Below are 20,000 nucleotides of genomic sequence, written 5' to 3'. Positions count from 1 at the left end.
TTTTTAGCTACTCCAACCTTATATGGGGATATCAAGACAGCCAACCAGAATATCCAAAAAGCCTGACACCATTTTGTTGATTGATGGCTTGTGAATAATGCTGTGCAGTCATTTTGCTCGTGCTGCAGCATCCGATACCTGATAAATTCAACAGAAGAAGCCTTGGTGGTTTCATGTCTTACCGGCTCCTGACACTTACTAAACGGAAAACTCGGTTCCCGGTAAACTATATTTTCTATTGTAAACTAGAATTATCAAGCTTTCTTCTGATGTATAATTTGTTATGATTTTATTGAAAATAGCGTGCATACGAACTTTTCCGCGAAGGACACCTGCCTTAACTGGTAACCCAGGAATTTCAGGTGTCTAATTTTGTTACTGATCCAGTCTGAGTTTTGTCGATCCGATCCAATCTGGTCTGGTCTGATCCGGTTTGATCAGGGTTTTTCCAATGGTCTTATTTCACCATAGCTTAAACAACTTAGACCTTTACTAATGCTAATATAAGGTATATGCATTATGCTTTAGATGTAATTGTTAAAAGTGTAAGGTTAGCATTTTTGTAAAGGTTGGCGTTGTTTCTGTTAGGTGAAAATGTTAACTGCAATTCTAACCTGCAACCAGCACTTTACAACCTCCAGCCATCAGCTTCCAATTTTATTGAAATTATTCTTGCATTTGAGCATATATATTGTACTGATGCTTGATGGTGTGACCAGTTACTACTCAGCCATGACATGTAAAATTGTTCAACTTGGAAGTGGAACACAAGTGCAGATTGAAGGATTTTATTGCAGCACAAGTATTATTACAATCGGATGCAGGGCCCCGAGTTATAAACAATTTTGTTTTGTTTATACTAGGTCCAAAATAGAACAGTCATATGCTGACAATTTAAACAAGTTGGCTCAAAAGGCTCAAAAAACATCAAAGGATGTTCTTGGGTAGGTTTATATTATTTACGTAGTTTCAGTTATTGTAATGTTGTATTCCACGAAAGGTATGCTGGTAAAAAAAGGTAAAGTCTGCTTACGAGCCAGGTGGCCCATCAGGCCAGCGCTTATCTCCGGTTTCTGTAGCATGAAGCGACTAGGAGAATCTCTACTGCCCCCTGGATGGGATGCCAGTCCATCGCAAGGTTACCCCCGGCATTAAATTTGCCGGTACCCATTTATACACCTGGGTGGAGAGAGGCACTGTGAGAGTAAAGTGTCTTGCCCAAGAACACAACACAATGTCCCCAGCCAGGCCCCGAACCCGGACCACTCAACCCGGAGTTGACCGCACTAACCATGAGGCCACCGTGCGTCCCGCTATTGTTTATATTTTAGGCAAATATAAGCTATTGTTTATATTTGCCTAAAATTTTGTTTTGGAGGCACATTTTCATTCACCACTGACACTAGTATCACAGTTCTCATAATTCTCATATAGTAATTTTGTTTGTCCACCAGGACTCTTAAGTCATCTTGGGAAAGTACCATTCATGAAATGGAAAATGAAGCTGAAATACACAGGTACTGTATTTGTATAGGCAGGTGAAGTAGTGCCAAGGTGGGGGATTGCAGAAAACCACCTTGCACCTCATTATAAACAAAAGAACTCATAATTATTTATTTATGTCCTCATTAACCCTTTGACGTCCAAACCGGCCTAAAGTAGCCAAACTTAGTATTTTACTCTGTCTAACGCCAGACGATTTTACTCGTCAATTGGGAACCCCTGGGAGTCAATGAGTTAAAAGATTTGCCGCAATCCGGCACCTCATTCTCTAGAAAATTATTATTTTTAAGTCTTATGTACATCTGTTATAATAGTAATGATGTTAGTTCAATTTAGAGGGCAAAGCTAAAGTTATCATCATGGTGGTTGTAGTACATGTATTTAGCCCTATTTCACCAGGCATGTATTTAAAAAGCAATGAGAACAGGTGCTTCAAGGTCATGTGAGCTTCTGGTTCTGTTAATTGCCGACGAGTTGGTTGACAGTTGGTTGAGCACCAGGCTGCCTGGTTGGACCAACACTTGGGGTCTTTTAATAACTGAGGAGAAAGTGCTTCCTTTGTAATAAACTATTTCCGAGTTCATGTCTCCTCCTCTTCAACGCGAGTCTAAGGGTAAAGATTTTTTGATGGTAATTAGTTCTGCTTTACATAATTATGAATGTAAACTAATTTTCATAGGAAAAACTTCGCACTTAAACTCACTTTGAAGAGGAGGCAAAGATGAACTTGGAAATGGCCTACTACAATCTGTATGGCACATGCTTACACTAAAGTTCAAGGGCTGGTTGCTGGAAGCGCTAACCTTTTCGTTAAGAGGTATCAAAACCCCATGGGTTTCCATGGTATTTAACTCTTGCTGTTTCAATAGAACCTCCAACCGGATGAAATTATTCTTATCTACATCCTTGGGTACAGAATACAGACTGCAGACTGAGGCGTAAACACTGGCACTCAACACATGGCTTTCACAGTGATGCCATTAAATTCTGAGATCAAAATCACATTTTTTTTAGAATTATCTATATCAGGTTGAAGATGACCTAGAAATAAATCTTTTTCCAATTTTGTAGTTCCATAACATCTTTTGTTTCGGAATTGTCACCCGTGCATGACACTAGAAAGCTATTTGGTTGAAAAAAAAAAGGTTTATCTCTACGAATCTCAGCAGTTTGAGCGTTTCAAGTACATTAGGAGATGTGGTCATTCATGTGTATCTCATGAGCGAACAGTACGCTATTTCATCGCAAAGTGAACTGCAGACGTTCTTGTTGATTGCTGCAGGCACCAAAAGGTGTACAAAGGTGGTAGATGGTGGCTGATCCATAAAAAGCTCTCTATAAAGTTGCGTGAAAGGCTTCACCAAATAACGATTTACCCCACAGACCTATAAATTAGAGAGGTGATTTATGAATTTGTCTCCTACAACATTTCAAGTTTTTGACTTTTTTCATTCAATGAGAAAGACTGGGGTGAGTGCAGCATATACAAATGAGTGTTGAATGAGGATGAGGTTATTTGGACAAGGAAATAGACCTACGTAGTAGGAAATTTTCCCGGCAGATAAGATGAGACTGATATTGCGTGACACTTCATCATCATCAATCCAATGTTGATCCGGGTTTATCCCTGTAAACGGGGGTGGCTGGATTTACCCCACTTTTTCAGCAATCTTTCTAACTCCCACTCTCCATCTTGCTCAATTCATGGCGTCCTTTTTCTCCAAACCAAGGCTCTTGCTCTCCTTCTCCTCTTGTGTCTTCCACGTCTTCTTTGGTCGTCCTTCCTTCCTCTTGCCCTTCACTTCAAACTCTAACGCTTTTCTCAGAACATGTCCATCGTCTATCCCTCTTCAACACATGCCCGTACCATCTCACTCCATTTGCTTTTGCCATCTGAACCGCTGTTTCCTTCAATCCCAACATCTCCATCAGGTCCTCTGTCCTCTTTTTCTCCATCAGTTTTGCACCACACATTGCTATCACCATTGCTCTTTCAGTCCTTCTCAAAATTGCTGTCTCATTTTCCCTCAGACACCATGTCTCACTCTCAATCCATATAACATCAGTTGAACTCGAAAATATATTGCGTATCAATGTGACAGTTTAGGCCGCAGTCTGCATTTTAAACCCAGTCTGCAGTCTGCATTTTGTACCTAGTCTGCATTTTAAACCCACTCTGCAGTCTGTAGTCTGCATTTTATACTGACTGGTTCATGATAAACTGTGTGGGATGTTAAAGATCTCACATGCTATTTGGATAATAGCAGTGGACAGAATTCTCAGTGTTTTGGTTTGGCCTGAATGTGTTCCTGATTAGCATCATAAGGCACTAGTCTAAGAACGCCTATACACAAAAATAAAGATTGATTGTTGTTTTCCACTTAAATCATTCAGAAGCTTTGGTTCTCAACTTCATGATGAAGTGTCGAAACAAGTGAAAGCTTTTGTAGAGACGCAATCAAAGACAAGAAAAGCAGTATGTACCACACTTGTTTATTTACTAAAGCTGGACAGCATTGAGGATCAAATTCAATTTTCAGTCAACACAATAATTTGTTTTTCCAAGACTGAAACTAATAATGTTACGAAAATCTTGCAGTGGACTGAAAGTGCCTATGAAGTAAAAATACATTGTATCTTTTGCTTACTTTAAAGACCTTTCAAAATGATGAAGAATGGTGTTTGGAATATCTTTTCTCATTCCAGAGATATTCAAGTTTTTGTTCAAAAATTGATGATGTCATAAACTGTACATGACTGCAATAAATCACAAAATTGAGAATACAGTATCTTCAAAAATATTGGGATGGGTGTTGTTCTAACTTTGCAGAGGTAGTATACATCTTCAGTAATGCACAAAATGTATACCCTCTATGCTATCGCCACAACCATTTTTTGCTGCTTGGACTATTTAACGCAGGATTGATTATATCGTGTATTGTCGTAATAAGACTCACTCTCGGTAAGCTTATACAGAGATGTAAAGCATCATGATTTTAAGTCTTACCATCTGCCTGTACTTATCTGTTCAAAATCCGAGATATTTAGTTAATTACAGAGAGTGACTGGAAACGAGAGTGTGGCCGTGAAAATTTTGGGATTTATTACTGGCATGTGTTCAGTTTGTGACGTCATCAATTCTAAAACAAAAACTTGAATATACATGTATCAGAAACGAAAGAAGATATTCCAGAATAGAAAATACCATTCTTCATCATTTTTCATTTTTCTCTTGGATGACAACCGAAGAGAACATTAATTTTTGCATGCTAGGACAGTGGTGTCTCCCAGATTTTTATACTAGTCATCTCTAAATATGGAGAAAAGATACTTGTCAATATAAATGTGCTTGTGTGAAGACAAGTTAAAAGGGAAAACAGCTCACTTGCGGTTGCCACCGGCTTCTCAAAAACGTGCATGCGTAAGTTTCCTTTTATCAAGCCAGGGGAATCCCCTTTGGACAGCAGGTTGTACCTGAGCTGAACTGCTTGCATTTTTACACTCTCTTTTTATTTCAAGGTTGAAGCTGTTGTAGACAAGGCTTACAAGAATTTCTCAGACAAAATGAACGATGCTCTTAAGGTACATAAATTATACAGCTGTACATCACTTTAAAATAACAATAGTAGCGTGCAAGTGAGCAGGCTCTCTCTTCACGGTGGGACACTGCGAAAAGAAAGCCTGCTCTCTATCTGTCTCCCACTTCATTGCAGTACACATGTTTACTTAACATGTGTACTCAAAGTTTTTTGCAGCCCTTTCTACTAGTTAATAATTTTATAATAGTACCTTTAGTTAATGAAAGTAAAGAGCCTGCCAAGTGGAGCACCATATATACTCATAGGAACCCATGAGTTGCCTTTCTCATGGTAATCATGGCTTGCGGTATTGCTTGTGGGCGTGTACGCGCTACAATGACGACAAAGTTACCCAATAATTAATAATGTTCTAATAATAATAATAATAATAATAATAATAATAATAATAATAATAATAATAATAATGAATAATGCCTAACATGGCAGCCATACTTCAGCTATTTTACAGCGTACATCTTATTGGACATCCATGTCATGGCCAATTGATACCTGTCAAAACAAGGTATCTGCTGACCAGTATCACATGAGCATATAGTGGGCTTAAGTTTAGAGCTCATCGATATCAGCTGTTTTTTGGAAGTTGACCTCTGATCAGGTACTGGTTACTGGTTTTCGATTGAATCGCAGGGTCAAGCCAGATTAACTTATAAGAATAAATAAGCCGGGAGCTACGTATAAACCATTGACTCCTGGGGGTTCCCCATTGACAAGTAAAATCATCTGACATTAGACAGAGTAAAATACTAAGTCTAGCCAGTTTTGGCCAGTTCAGGCATCAAAGGGTTAAGTATTCAAGATGCCCTGTGGTATGGAGGTGGATGTAAACAAGGTCTTTCACACTTCATTTTATTTCATTTCCTTTTGAGAGGTTGTGAATTCTGAGCTTGAGCCAGTTTTGTACCTAAATTACTCATGGCTTAATTTAAGGGAGTTTAGTGGAGTGGTGGATCGTTTGTGTGACACAGATGACTGTGGACTCTCTCAGGTTTCCGTGGACACCTATAATGCTTAATGCAAGAATCCGCCTTTACCCAAGGCACCTTCTCACACTGTCTTCTCCGGATCCAGGCTCATCCATTAGTGATAAGTGTAACTCTTCAAACAGATGAACCTACATGTAGCTAAACTAAAGATTTAGTTGTCCTTTCTATTTCTAATCAAATTTTTGATAATATGTATTGTTGTATTGCGCTGAATAATGTACTTAATTTGCTCCAGGCAAAGCGAAGCTCTTATGGAAAGTGTAAAGAAGCAGACGCTGCATTTGAACAGCTTGAAGAGGCAAAAAGTGGCAGAGGGACCAAAGCTCTATCTGAAAAAGATATCGCAAAAGTATGTTTGTGGCTTGTGACCTTTTCAATACCACTTTGCTTACCATTCAATTTTTTCTCTTTTCTGTCTGTTGTTACTTGTATCAACTTTCTACAGTGTATCTACACAGCCTTCATTAACATTTAGTATTGAACTACTACCTAACACTTTGCGAAAAAGGTGATAGAACTTGTCGTCCAGAATGTTCACTGTCTTACTTTGAATTGAGTTGTGCTGTACTTGTGTATAACTTGAGCGGTGCATAGCAGCATGTTGATAATAATGATTTATAATTTGAGCATTAGCATTTTTTTATTTTTGTTGCTTTTACACATACATGTATGCAGTATTTTTAGGGAAGCTTGTAGTTTAATAAAGATGGTTGTATTTTGTTAATTCTAGCTGGATGCCAAGAGCAAGAAATTGGCTGACAGTGCCTTAAAAGCAGGTTAAGTAGAAGGTCGTCAGTGTTTATCAATCTCTGTCGATCTGCCATAATAATTTGTAGTGTTGATATATGAGAAATAATATATTATCTTGGAAAGTGCTAAGTTGACATGTGATCATCAAATAGAGTATTCATAGTACATGTAGTTGAACTTCATTATCCTGTATCATTTGCAAAAGATTTTTAATTAGTCTTTTTCTTTTTTTTTTCTCCCCCTGCTCCTTCTCCACTTACCGGTACAGTGCTCGACTTTCAGAAAAAAACCTAGGGGCCAGCTGGCCCCTAAGTTTTCAGATTTTGTTGCCAGCTCAATTATTTTAGTTGCCAAAAAATTCTGGCCCTTCCAGACCTTATACTTTTCAACAAACAGAGGCTACCATAAACTGAAAAAAATGATATCGCCTTAAGTTTTAACTAAAGGTGCTCAAAAACGGCCAAAATGTCACCCATTAAGCTTTATGTTCGCTTTGTTTACAAATTTAAATGATTAATATGCAGCATTCGTGACAGTGGCACATTTTTTCAAATTTTGTTAACGTGATTCTTCATAAACAAAAATTTCTTTTCTTTCACATTATTTCTGAGGGCCTGTCCACACTAATGGGTTTTCGAAAACCTCCAGCTCCAGGAAAATGGATAGAAAGATCTGCATCCACACTAACATTTTCACATCGTATTCGGCCGTCCACTGGAGACTGAAAACGGAGATCTAAAGATGCGTTTTTGTTACCAGCAGGCTTTGTTTACGTCTTGGCATGCGGGAAACTGTGAGGCATGCATGAGATTATGATGTCACGCATATTCGAAATTCAAAACCCCCGTTTTTGCTGTCCACACTAGAACGATAGACATCCTTTTTCAAAACTCTCCATTTTCAAAAGCGTTTTCGAAAACGTATGCTTTCATGGACTTCCGTTTTTGAAAACCTCCACTTTTGATTGTGTCAGTGCGAACCGTTTCCTAATGTTTCTTTTCATTAGGGTGTTTTGGATTTGAACTATAAAATGGTAAAATAATTATATAGAATTCCTCTGCTGTTTAAGTTATTGTTGCATTGCAAACAAGATAGTAATTCTGGGAAAAGGACCTTTGTTTAGGGGAGTTATCATAAATTTTTAACATGTTTGGCTGATGTTTTTTCTTGGGTTATTGGGATGTTAAATTCTATTTTGGGAATGTTTGTGTGTCTTGAAATTACTAAAAAAACTTGTGACATAGCCCTTTTAATAATTAACAATTATTCTCCGAAGGCGAAGTGATTATCAGTGAGTATTCACCGATAATCAATTCGCCTTCGGCGAATAATTGTTTTAGTATAAAAACACAGGTGATTATTTCAAAAAAGAGAAAAAAAAATTGCAACACGAAATCATCTTCACTTACAGTGGCAAAACGACTACTGGTAGCCATTTTGTCCGTCAAGGTGATTATCGATAACCCGAGATAGCGAGCCAATGAGAGCACGCGATTTTGTATAATCACCTGTGTATTTATACTAATAATTATTAATGATCTGGGCTGATATTTACTGCTTCTTTACAGATAAAGAATATCGTGAGCTGTATGAAAAGACTGAGAATGCAAGGCTTGAATGGGATGCTACAATGTTAAAATTTTGCAAGGTAGAATTTATTTTCTTTAGTTAAACTGCATGAACCCTGCTGGGAATCTGGATTTTGGTCTGTTAAATTCTCATCTGTAGCGCACTTTGTCGTAGAACTCACTGTATGTTAAACATGGGAGAAAATATTTCCTGGGTTGGTTGTCATTTTTATGCTTTTCCCTTACATGTCTTCCTCTACAAATTAAGGTCATGTTCTATTGGGATGAACCATTTTCAACCACAAAGCTGGACTGGTAGTTATTGTCATGATGGTAGTTCCCAATTTAACATTAATTTTGTTCACCTCCTGGGAATAATCCTTAACAAAGTTCCTGGTATTTGTTTCAAGCAGTCTTTGCTATTTTGTCTTAATAATTTAGAACCAGTTTAAATGGCGGGCAAAAACAGTGGACGCTACCTAAAAAGAACATTAAAAAACCAACCAGCCAAACAAACTAAAGACAGACGAGACCTATATTCCACAGTTAATAAGATTGTGTGCCTAGTTGTTCATGGATGGCCGACAGGAATTGCCACCCATGGAAGTGTGTTTGTGATTGTTATGGACCCTTGGCCTAGCTTGCCCCTGCCTGTCGACTTTGCTTGATACAGTTGTTTGTTGGCTAGCTACATTCATTTGAATATATATATATTAATATTATCAGAAACCCATAAGGGTTGAAACGTGTAACGTGCGTTCACAGCTTCCAAATATTCAGTGCGAACTGATTGGTTGAATGTTGCAGTGCTAAGTACCATATTTGGAAACCCCTTGCTCTTGTTGTTCCAAATATGGTACTTAGCAAATTGAATATTCAGAAGCTTGTTTCCCAGCACACAAGGGGCCGTTACACGTTTCAACCCTTATGGGTTTCTGATATTATATATTAAGTGTTGTTCTTGGTAGGGAAAGGGTCAAAGGGGAATTTTTGTGTGGATGCACAATGTTATTAAATTTTCATTAAATTCTGAACACTTGGGTACTTTGAAATTAAATTGAATTTTTCAGCTTGGCAACATGTACTTGACACAATCAGTTTCATATTAGGTCATATGGTACAAAGTCATGTATATGAGCTGATAACCAAGATTGAGTTATCCAATCAGAAAGTGAGAAACACAATATCGGAGGTTAAAAATGAAAGAATTTTCTTACCTTTCTCACCTTACATTTGTACATCTCAAGTGATGTTAACTCTTCAATTTATTGGTTATGACTGCAAATTATCAAAGTCACCTCCAATGCACTATGTGCAGAGTATTATAGTGTCCTTTTACTTTGCACCTGTTCTTCCCTTCGGGAACGTAGCCTTTATCCCTCAAGGATGCCCCTTTGATAAGTAAAATTGTGTGGAATGAGCTAGAGAGTAAACTCTGTGTAAGTGAATCTATTTACAGGTACTTGAGGCACAAAACTTGGCCAATGACATAACTTTTATTAATAATTATTATTGATCTCTTTTCAATTGACTTTTCAGACTTGCGAAAAGTTAGAAATGGAGAGACTTGCACATTTGCGTGAGACATGTTCTTTGTACTGTAACATGTTGGCAGCTGTGGTACCCCAGCTTCAACAGGTAGGCACAAATTGTTTGGATAATTCTTGAGTTCACTGTATATTGTAACAGTGAAGTCACATAGTTTCCCAGTTTCCAGTTGAGATGTTTTAGAGATTTATCAGTATATTCATGCAGTTTTGCAGCAAATGGGTTACTGCTACACCTGGTTGCTGCTTGGCATGAATTCAGATTAAAGTGTGAAATTAGGTTAAAGCCTTAAAGGGGCTTTATTCTTCTGGCTAAAGTTGTGAGACAGGAAACTTTGCAAAATTTTAACAGAATTATGAGAACGTGAGGAATGAAGTATGGAAGATTAATCCAATGGAAGATGTGGTCACAGAAGCTAACACAAGAGGAGAACCAAGAGGCCCTTCGGAGCAGATTCTTTATGACTGTTATGTGAGTTGTATTTTGCCCAGTCATATTGTTGTACATTGTTCATACTATACACGTTATATTATTAGAGCTCTTTGTCAGTGTTCGTTGTTGAGTTTAGTCCTTTCCTTAGCTGTTCATGGTAGCCTCCGAGAAAGTCAAAACCAAAATTGATTTGTTTATTGTTATCATCATCATCATCATCATCATCATCATCATTATCATTATCATCATCATCATCATCATCATCATTATTATCATTATTATTATTATTATCATTATTAAAAACTCAGCGGAGCTGGAGGTCTTTCAATAGACATCCAGCCACTTACTTAAGGCCGTGGGTGCCCTCAGACCTACAGTACCATGCAAAAGTAATTTGACAGTCTCAACTCGATCCTTGCGAGAATTGAGTCGAGGATCGAGACTTAATTCACTCAAAATCAAACGCGATCCTCGACACTCAATTCTCGCAAAATCACTGATGCGAAACATTGTCATACTCGATTCAACTTTTGCGAAAGCGTTACTTCACGATTAAATAACAGCAGGAACTGTGTCCTCTCTTCAAAACTTCAAGCTTATGTCGTGGATTAAAAATTAATATGAAAGCAAGACAGTGAGCTTTACTGCGCAATGGATTTCATCGTGAATAAAATGTAAATTTCCAATGTAAACTGCTTGCGTCAGCTCATGATTCAAAATGTGTCACCAGAAATAAAGAAATACCGCTAATTTCGCTCACCTTTCTTCTAATTCCTATATATATGGGAGATAAACATCTATTTACGACAACTACGAAAATTGTACACAAATGGTTTGATCGTCACTTAAATCTGTTTGTGTTGGCCTGTAGCTTCACTCGTGCGTGCACTTGAATGAGCGGGTGACGCATGCGTAAATGCTGATCTTGTAACCCCCTCATTTTTCCTGATTTTGCAACTTTACTCGTTTATATCTCTGCTTCCGAACGGTAAATTTTTTTTCTTTTTTGCATGTTAGCTTAGATTAATTTAAAGCGTTTGTCTTTCAAATTTAAAAAAATTCTGTAGGTGAAAAAATAAATTAGAGACATTTCATAAAAACTGATTTTTCTGAAAAACTGACCTACAGATTTTGTTGAATTTTAAATATTTTAGAGATTGTTTCTAACATTATCTGGTAATGCTGAATGGGAAGATTTCACTGTCCCGTTTTTTTGAAAAAAGACTATATCTTGATTTTAAGGCTCAATAAAAGGCCTCATATCGTTGCCATGGTAACGTTATTTTGAAGGAAAATGTGATGTGAGAAATCTATGATCATGAGTACTTAATAACCTGGCCAAATTTCGTCTTGATATGATAACCCTAATTGTATCTAAGGCTAGAATATATTTATTAATTTTGTTTGAAAACAAGAGAAACTATTTCGAGCCTCCTTAAATGCAATGATCTGAACGAAAGTCTTATTGATGGTGGAATCTTGGTGCTAGACTTGTTTACCAGTATCAGGTTTCTTTGAACATCGCAGGACGAAGTAAGTGTGGCAAAAGCTGTTCCATCCAACGTTTGATACCTCAAGTTGGGAGTTCGTATAAGGGCAACATGTTTTTGTAAATAACATTTCACTAATTAACCTGATCCCAATGACTGTTGATTTTTCTTGGAAGGGAATAAGCAAACAAGGCCGCACAATGAAACTCGGAGTCTTGAGGGGGGGACTCCCATATGAAACAGACTGGGATGCTCGTCGTCTTGCTTAGGGTTGTAAATTTTGGATTTTGGTCTCGCTTAGGGTGTTCCGGGCAAAGCGCCAATACTTTTAAGCCGCCAAGGTCTCGTTTAGGGTTCCGCGAAGAAACACAGAATTACGCAAAGAGAAATAGAAGTCAAATTTTCTTTTTAACTTGTTTTTAGGGGTCAACAATTTGCTTAAGCCACGGCCAGATTGGTCTCCTTTAGGGGTCACAAAAAGGTTGAGCCACGCCCAGATGGTCTCCTCTTGGGGTTGTACGTATACAGAGGACATTTGTTTCCAGAAACGTCTGCTACTGCAGCATTACTGATTACATGTATCCAGTAAGGTCTACGGAGTAAACTTGAAATGCCACTGCGGTCGCGGTGTGTAGTGTCATAGAATGTTTACAGTCCGTGTGATTGTCAAGTATATGCTTCGATCATACGGACAAAGAATAATTATCTCCTCCGCAATTCAAACAGAATACATGATTGTAGTTTCAAAAGACTTTCCTCTCTCGAAATAGTGTGGAAGTAATTTTCATTAACAACCTACATTGTAGGTTACATCTAAATTGTTGGGTGGATCGCGCTCTCGATTAGAAGCCTACGGAATAAACTTGAAATTCCACGCCGGTCCGATAGTGTCGAAAACTGTTTACAGTCTGCGTGATTGTTGAGTATGCTTCGATCATACGGCCAAAGAATAATTTTCTCCTCCGCAATTGCACCGTGAATAGTGTCGTTCGTTGTGATTTTTTCCCAATTTCAGCAACTGGATTCAAAAGTGGGCTAAACTCGCTCGGTTTTCTGCATTACTCCCGAACAACATTCTCTGAGAAACGTGGCAGGCTTTTCTGTTATTCGTATTCCCAGTTGCGTTTGTGCTATTAGTCTGTCGAGGAATCAGTCAAGCGACCAGCTCATTAAATGATCGAGTCGAGAATCGATACTCGAAAGAGATTGTCAACTTACTTTTGCAAGGTACTGTCTTCTGCACTAGCCAAAGAATTAACACACAAACGCAAACAGACTAAAACACCAATTTCTGGAGAATATTGTATATGATTCGGTCGAACGACAACGGCCTATCGATCTTTATTAACTTGACTCTATAAACAACATATGAAAAAATGATTAAATCTGCAGAAGACTAAAATATGAAAAACTGGAAATAATTCCTGAAGGCACCAGGGAGGCCAGAAAAAACCTAACCAAAAAACCCCTAAAGGAAAATCTTAGGAAATCTGGGTCGGGACCAAGGCCACCTTCAATTCCTCTGACAGGAATTACAAACCAAGAGATTAGGAAATGCCTAACAAATCTCCGTCGGAATACTTGACAATCTATGTTTACTCGAGGCACATCACCAAGCAGCATGCCTATCCATCAAGCTTCCATCTATTGTAAGAGCCGACAACCAGGGTTGTTGGCTTGATATGACTCTTAAACTCCTCCCAAATCCGAAATGACAAAATGCCTAGTGAGGCATGAAAATATTCCCTAGACTTTGACTTAACTATACGTTTAATGAGAGGGCTGTTGGGACTGGACCCTCCGAGGCACATAAGCAACCTCGCAGTAATCAATACTGGACATGTAGATTTGCCTGATATAGCTAACAAGATCATGTGACACTCTCGATATTGATCATTTTTATGCTTAGAAATGTAGATAGACATGTGACCGCAAAGGAGAACTATGAGCCAATCCGATCGAATACACACAGCACAAAAATGCCTGTTTCCTTCTCCATGGCTGATATGCAAAGCTCAGTTAGAAACAGCTAGAGCCACGTGGAGCAGATGCGCCAGAACAACTGGGATGCCAGTTTTGGGCATAACCCACGAACGCCATTTATTCCAGCCGGAAACATATTTTGAAACTGTGGAAGTGGACGTGGAGCAGAGTTGAAGCTCCATCAAGTCAAGTGTCAACTTGCAAGGTTCACATCATGAGGCGAAGCAGACTGGGATCGGACCAAACTCCAACCCCTGAAACTTCTGAAAAACTCTACTAACTACCATTTGCATCCATCCTTGAAGCGTGACGAATTTGCACGAAGTTTTACTTTTCAAACGTTAATGGTTCGTCCGGTTATGTGTCACTTTTGACCAATGAAACGATGGCGGTTATGTCATGAAATTGACAACGTTTTTGGCGGCATACTAGCATGCTTTGTTTACGTGCTCTCAAATTTTCAGGTTTTTTGTGAGAGCAGAAATATTAAAAAAGTTTATGAATCTGCCTCGGAGTCTTGAAGAGTTATAAACCCGTGAGTTTCCATGTATCGAGTTTGGTATACTTTATCAAAATGACGAAGGTGAGCATGTCGTGTTGAACGGCAATTCCAGTGTGCCTCAGAATTGCCGTTTCTTCAGTATTCAAAATGTATCGAAGGAATAGATCTTTCTCGATTAAAGTTACAACTGTTCGAGGGGTCGTCATCTAGCTTAGCCATCTAAATGATGGCCACTCGAAGAGGGCAAAGCTAAGTAGTAAAAGACGGGCCAAACTCTCTGCATTGGGAGATTAACAAAGCGGACATAAGACAAAAAGGAATGACTGCACAAATGCAAACCTTGATAAAAGAAACTAAAACATGGCCTACGCTGTGTTATGCGTAGAACAGGATGCGCAGTGCAATGCTAGGGAATCATCCTAAGGACAATAATTTATACGAATTCTTTTAGGGATGTGCAGAAAACAAATATCTGCTAAACTGCGTACTGTAGATATTTTAACATGTCTCTATAGTCTTGTTACTCATTAGGTATCCAGCACTTTTCATGAAGTCCTTGGCATCCCCAGCAAGCATACCTTTTGTATAAACCCAACACCACCACCCATATCAAGCGGTCCAAGCCATTGTTGCAGTCCTCTGGGGAGTAATCCTGGAACCCGAGTCATGATTGGTTTGATCTTTTTCACTTCCAAATCCTCTTTAATTAACCCTTTCGCCCCTAAACTGGCCATACCAGAGTATTTTACTTTCTCCAACGCCAGATGATTTTACTCGTCAATGGGGAACCACCAGGAGTCATTGGGTTAAAGTCCTTTAAAGTGCCCATAACCCCAAAATATTTTTTTCGCCAAAATGAATCTTTGCACCTGTTCGAAACGCATTGCGGCCATTTTTTCCTTTTTCTAACAAATCCTGCCATTTTATAGGCTTTGAAAGTTGCGAAAATCCAAGCATCTTTTGTTTACAAGCGAGTCAGAAGGGGAGTGGGTCTATTCCTGATTGACATCACAATCTACTTTGCATGCATTTTTACAAAGAGTTAATGCAATGTAAATCAGTTTGTGACGTCAAATCAGGAATAGACCCACTCCCCTTCTGACTCGGTCGTGAACAAAAGTTGCTTGGATTTTCGCAACTTTCGAAGCCTGTAAAATGGCAGGATTTGTTAGAAAAAGGAAAAAATGCCCGCAATGTGCTTCGAACAGGTGCAAAGATTGATTTTAGCAAAAAAAACTATTTGGGGTTATGGGCACTTTAAGGTCCTGATGCTTCTCAATCTTCTCCGTCTCCTTGCTGCTGATCCTGTTGTCCAGTAGGAAGGCAACATCTATGATGTAGCATTTTCTGGTCACCTTGTTCATGTACATGTACTGTACTACAATGTTGGGCCTGTTAACCTTGATTAGTTGGTCTGCTTGGATGTTGAAGTCCCAACTGATGGGATTCAAGAGCCAATTTTGATATGTGGTTACCACCACAAATCCTTGCTCGTAAAGCCAAGTTTATGGCAAGGCCACCAGTGGATCACCTGAAACACCTTATTGTGTTTCCAGTTCTTTTAACGCTTCTGTGCGAGCATCTTGCATTCCACCACTATGTCTTATCGTCTCCTGCATCCTACATGCGGAAGGCACTAGTCTTCTTGCTGGTCAATTGTGTGTTTCACACTGTTGGTAAGTAATGCTTGATCCTGTGCTGCTGTAAGCAACCCCTGTGTCTCCTTCATTAGTTTCCCTTTCTTCAACTACTTTGAGGATTTCATCATCATCATCATCATCATCATCATCATCACATTCTACAATTATGTATTGCATTCATTATTACTGGGTTGGCAATATGGCAATCCCAGTCGGAAAATGGGTAGATTTCCGTTTTCTTTTTTTTAGTTTTTTTTTTCCGTGTCGGTAAAAGTCTTGCCTGTCACTCCCCTGGTAAGTGGTGTCTTTGTGCAAAGAGCCTTCTGAGCGTATTTTCTTAGGATCAAGAGGGTAGTGGAACTACTAGATTTCTCTGGTGGACACAGTAGAATCATTAACTTAGCCTGCAATGACGTCGAAAGTCATGTAATGCGAATGGCGTTTTAGTGGATCCTTAAACAAAATATACCCTTATGGAGCTCAATAATGGAAAGTCAGCTGGATAAACTAGGCAGGTGGTGAAAACCAACACCTGGAATCTCAAAAGCGACGAGTAATGGACTTCGACAACAATCTGTCGCCCGTCGAGCAGAAATCAGATCAAAGTGTGCTGCATTTCTAAAATAATATTTACCAAGTGTGTTGTTATGTAGAACACTGAAACCAAATGGAAAATTCTCTGGTCACTTATGGGTTCAACAAAGACAGAGAACGAATCGAACACCTTAAGTGGATCTGTGATCAACTCTGCACAGTCTTCAGGTAAAAAAACAATTGGAAATGTGACAGCCAAGAATTATTTGAAAGAAAGCTTGTCGTCTATTTTGTGCTTCATTATTCAAGGAAAACGTTCTTCATGGAAACATAACTACTGAGAATGATTTTCCAGCTGTGTAAATGACATTTTGATATAAACTGATATAAATTTGAAAAAAGGTGGCCCGACGTTTTTCAAATTTACCAAAATCAATCCATTTCAGTCCTCTCCAGTTTTGTCCATCCATGTCCCTTCTTGGCTTCCCGGTGTTTTGTTAGAGTTCTTCTATAGTTTTGAACAGTTATTTTGATATTTTAGTTAATTCTACAACCATTCAATCAGTGCTGAAATTGCCTAAAATTGCGTGACCTAGCCCCTTTAACTGGATAGTTTTTATGGCAATAGTAAAGCATTTTCGTGTCAAAATGAGGTTAGCGTTTTTTCTGTTGTGCTAACTTAATTAAATATAAATATATATTCTGCCTCGTGAGTTTGTTAGTCTTGTTAACCAGCAATGGAAAGTCATTGCAACGTGAATGGCGTTTTAGTGCATCTTATGTTGTTTGTTTCAATAAAATGTTTCGCTGGAAAAGGATTCTGTGATATTTTCTGCCTTTGTGAATTATAATATCATGTTGTGTATTGAATTTTTGAGCTTAAGGTTGAAACGTGATACGGGAGGATCTTTTTAGTATAACTCAGTAAGCAGGAAAGGTTTCATGAAAATAAACAGGTCTGTTGGAAGCATGCTTGAGTTTCAACAAAATGAGCCCCAAAATCAGCAAAAAATTGTGACGCTGGTGAATAATAAAGTAGCTGCTATTTCCAAAATGATGAATTACATGGTGATAAATAACCTCGTCTTGGAGAGTAAATTTTTGACTTTGCAGAAACAATGGTGGGCGATTGTGATCTTTGTATTGAATGCGCTCATTTATTGTCAAACTTTATAACACTTCACAGAAAAAGCAACTTACTATTAAACCCGGTATCTTGCCATCTTTTGACACAGATGCTTCACTGTTTGGCAAGTAAACATGCCGCGGTAACTTACTAGACAAGTAATCACGGCGCCCGCTGAATTCCGGCGATGTCACTTTCGATTTTGCGATTTATTTGTGCAGCCAAAACGTACAATAACAAAATTGAACGTAGCAAAAATCTCCCAAAATGTTTGTCGCTGATCGTAACTATATGGTGGCCCACAACTGTCACGGCAAAATAAAATGGTAACTGTTTATATTCTATATTCACGGTTCAAAATTAATGTTGTTTTCATGTCGTAAATATGTTATTCTCAAGCGACCGTCCAGAAAAATTTCCTTCTGCTCTTTCTAAAAACTGTGTATCAATATTTATTTACTTTTGCATCAATATTTGTTTTTGCATAAAGCAAGCTAACAAAATCTGTACCTTGCTAAGTTCGCATTTGTTAGCGTTGATAGTATTTTTGGTCCAATGCTTCTGTTTTACAAAGGGGTATATGTTTTTGGTCACCCATCCAAACACTAATCCCGCCGGAGAAGGCTTAACTTTAGTAAACTTTAGTATTACAAAGCTGTCAGATGCTCAGAGGGCATGCTTAATTTAAACTTGTGGTGAAAAGAAGTTTATCAACATGTCAGCCCAGAAGCCAATGTTTCTCACTTCCCATTTATTTTCTTCAATCTTTCTGGGTTCAGTACTTTGCTAGTAACCACATGTCTTCTCAGGCTATTTACCCAAAGCTTCTACCATGGCACTACAATGATAGACAATACCAAAACAATATCGTGCACTGTTAGAGCTACATATTACGCAAGGACAGATTTTCTTCGTCATACGAACGTGTGAGAACCTGTGAGCCAAAGGGCCTCTGCTGGTATGATTTCTAGGTGACCCCTTAAATGGTCTTAACGACCGGCCCCCAATTGAAAAAATTGTCTGGAACGGTGCACGTACCACAGGTAACCCAGTGTACCCTCACGGAGGGTCTAGTTTTTTTTAAAACAATATTGTAAAATTGTCAAAACTTTATGTACATAATATTCTGTATGAGTTAAATAAAAATTGACTTCAAGATTGACTAATGACTTGACTACACTGGTTTGAGTGCCAGCTACAGCCTACACTTGTATAAATTAATTGGTCACTTGGTGGTGTTAGTTAAACTTCTTATGCTTCTCTTTTTTTCTTAAATAATTTTATACTCACATGGTATCTTTGACTGTGATACACAGGAAGAAGACTTGGAAATACCCATGAACCATGACAGAAGAAGAAATGGGTTAGAGACAAAGATAAAGATGCTGTCAGATACCCTGGAGAAACAAAAGAAAACAAAGGCTGGTATGCCACAAAGCCTTGTCAATAAAGTTAATGAACCTTCCAAATGCAGCACATGGATCTTTAAGCCAAATTTGTTAATCAATGATTTTATATTCACTAGTATACCCATTCAAAGAACCTTTGTTAAAAAAACATTGGATTTTTCAGTACTGGGATTGTTCAAAGACAATGCTAGATTGATGTTAACTTAATATTAAGTAGCTAGAATTTAGTCGGTCAGTTGCATTAATTATAATAATTGTGTTTTTGAGTGTGATGTTTCATCACAGTACTTTAAATTCCATGTTTTTTTGAGGCAGTTAAAAAATTAACATAAATTATTATTGCTATATAATTTGCCAAAAGATGATGTTGATTGAAATGTGTGTTTGACTGTTACTATCGAGGGATAGAGAGGATTTTTTTCAGTGGCAGGCTGATGATTGTTTGATCTAATGGCAGTTTTTGCTGGCGTGATAAAAATGCTTTAAATTGACATTTTTATTTTCAGGTGTAGAATCCCTTTTTGAAGCATACTCTGAAACTCCTGATTATTGTAGTGAAGAAGGACAACAAGATGTAGCCACACAGCTTGAGCATGTAATTTCTTAACAAGCTTTGCTCTTTAAATTCTTTAACTAATGACCATCAGAGTGTTTTTTGGCTTCTTCAAAGGCCAATGAGGCTTAACATCTGAAAAGAAAAATAATAAACACTTAATGACTGGTCCCTCGGGAAACATTTAATTTTAATTGTTTCCCGAGAATCTCAATGTTTCCACGAGGCGCAGCTGAGGGAGACATTGAGATTTGAGGGAAACAAAATTAACTGTTTCCTGAGGGACCAGTCATTAAGTGATTTGTTATATAGCACAAAAAGAAAAACGTGCAATGGCAACACAACGGCGGTCGTCGGTCAACATTCGCGGGTAACAGCGC

At 38.2% G+C, this 20,000-nt stretch overlaps 1 protein-coding gene across 2 annotated transcripts in view; it reads left to right on the top strand.

The window, feature by feature from the left end:
- LOC138012524 (nostrin-like) overlaps nucleotides 1-20,000 on the top strand; it is a 29,204-nt gene that overhangs the window by 1,459 nt on the left and 7,745 nt on the right. The window contains exons 3-13 of one of the 2 annotated variants that reach the window (XM_068859313.1): nucleotides 864-944; nucleotides 1,455-1,517; nucleotides 3,898-3,979; nucleotides 5,023-5,085; nucleotides 6,321-6,434; nucleotides 6,816-6,861; nucleotides 8,404-8,483; nucleotides 9,943-10,041; nucleotides 10,303-10,422; nucleotides 18,975-19,083; nucleotides 19,574-19,662. In XM_068859313.1, coding sequence (XP_068715414.1) covers nucleotides 864-944; nucleotides 1,455-1,517; nucleotides 3,898-3,979; nucleotides 5,023-5,085; nucleotides 6,321-6,434; nucleotides 6,816-6,861; nucleotides 8,404-8,483; nucleotides 9,943-10,041; nucleotides 10,303-10,422; nucleotides 18,975-19,083; nucleotides 19,574-19,662 — 946 coding nt within the window. Of the gene's footprint in view, nucleotides 1-863; nucleotides 945-1,454; nucleotides 1,518-2,182; nucleotides 2,321-3,897; nucleotides 3,980-5,022; nucleotides 5,086-6,320; nucleotides 6,435-6,815; nucleotides 6,862-8,403; nucleotides 8,484-9,942; nucleotides 10,042-10,302; nucleotides 10,423-18,974; nucleotides 19,084-19,573; nucleotides 19,663-20,000 lie in introns of those variants that run through there. The other variant, XM_068859314.1, reaches the window with a different exon arrangement.

The sequence above is a fragment of the Montipora foliosa genome, chromosome 8, assembly GCF_036669935.1.
Source record: "Montipora foliosa isolate CH-2021 chromosome 8, ASM3666993v2, whole genome shotgun sequence".
Classification (NCBI taxonomy): Eukaryota; Metazoa; Cnidaria; class Anthozoa; order Scleractinia; family Acroporidae; genus Montipora; species Montipora foliosa.
The sequence above is the reverse complement of the archived record's forward strand: the minus strand, read 5'-3'. Positions and strand labels throughout refer to the sequence as shown.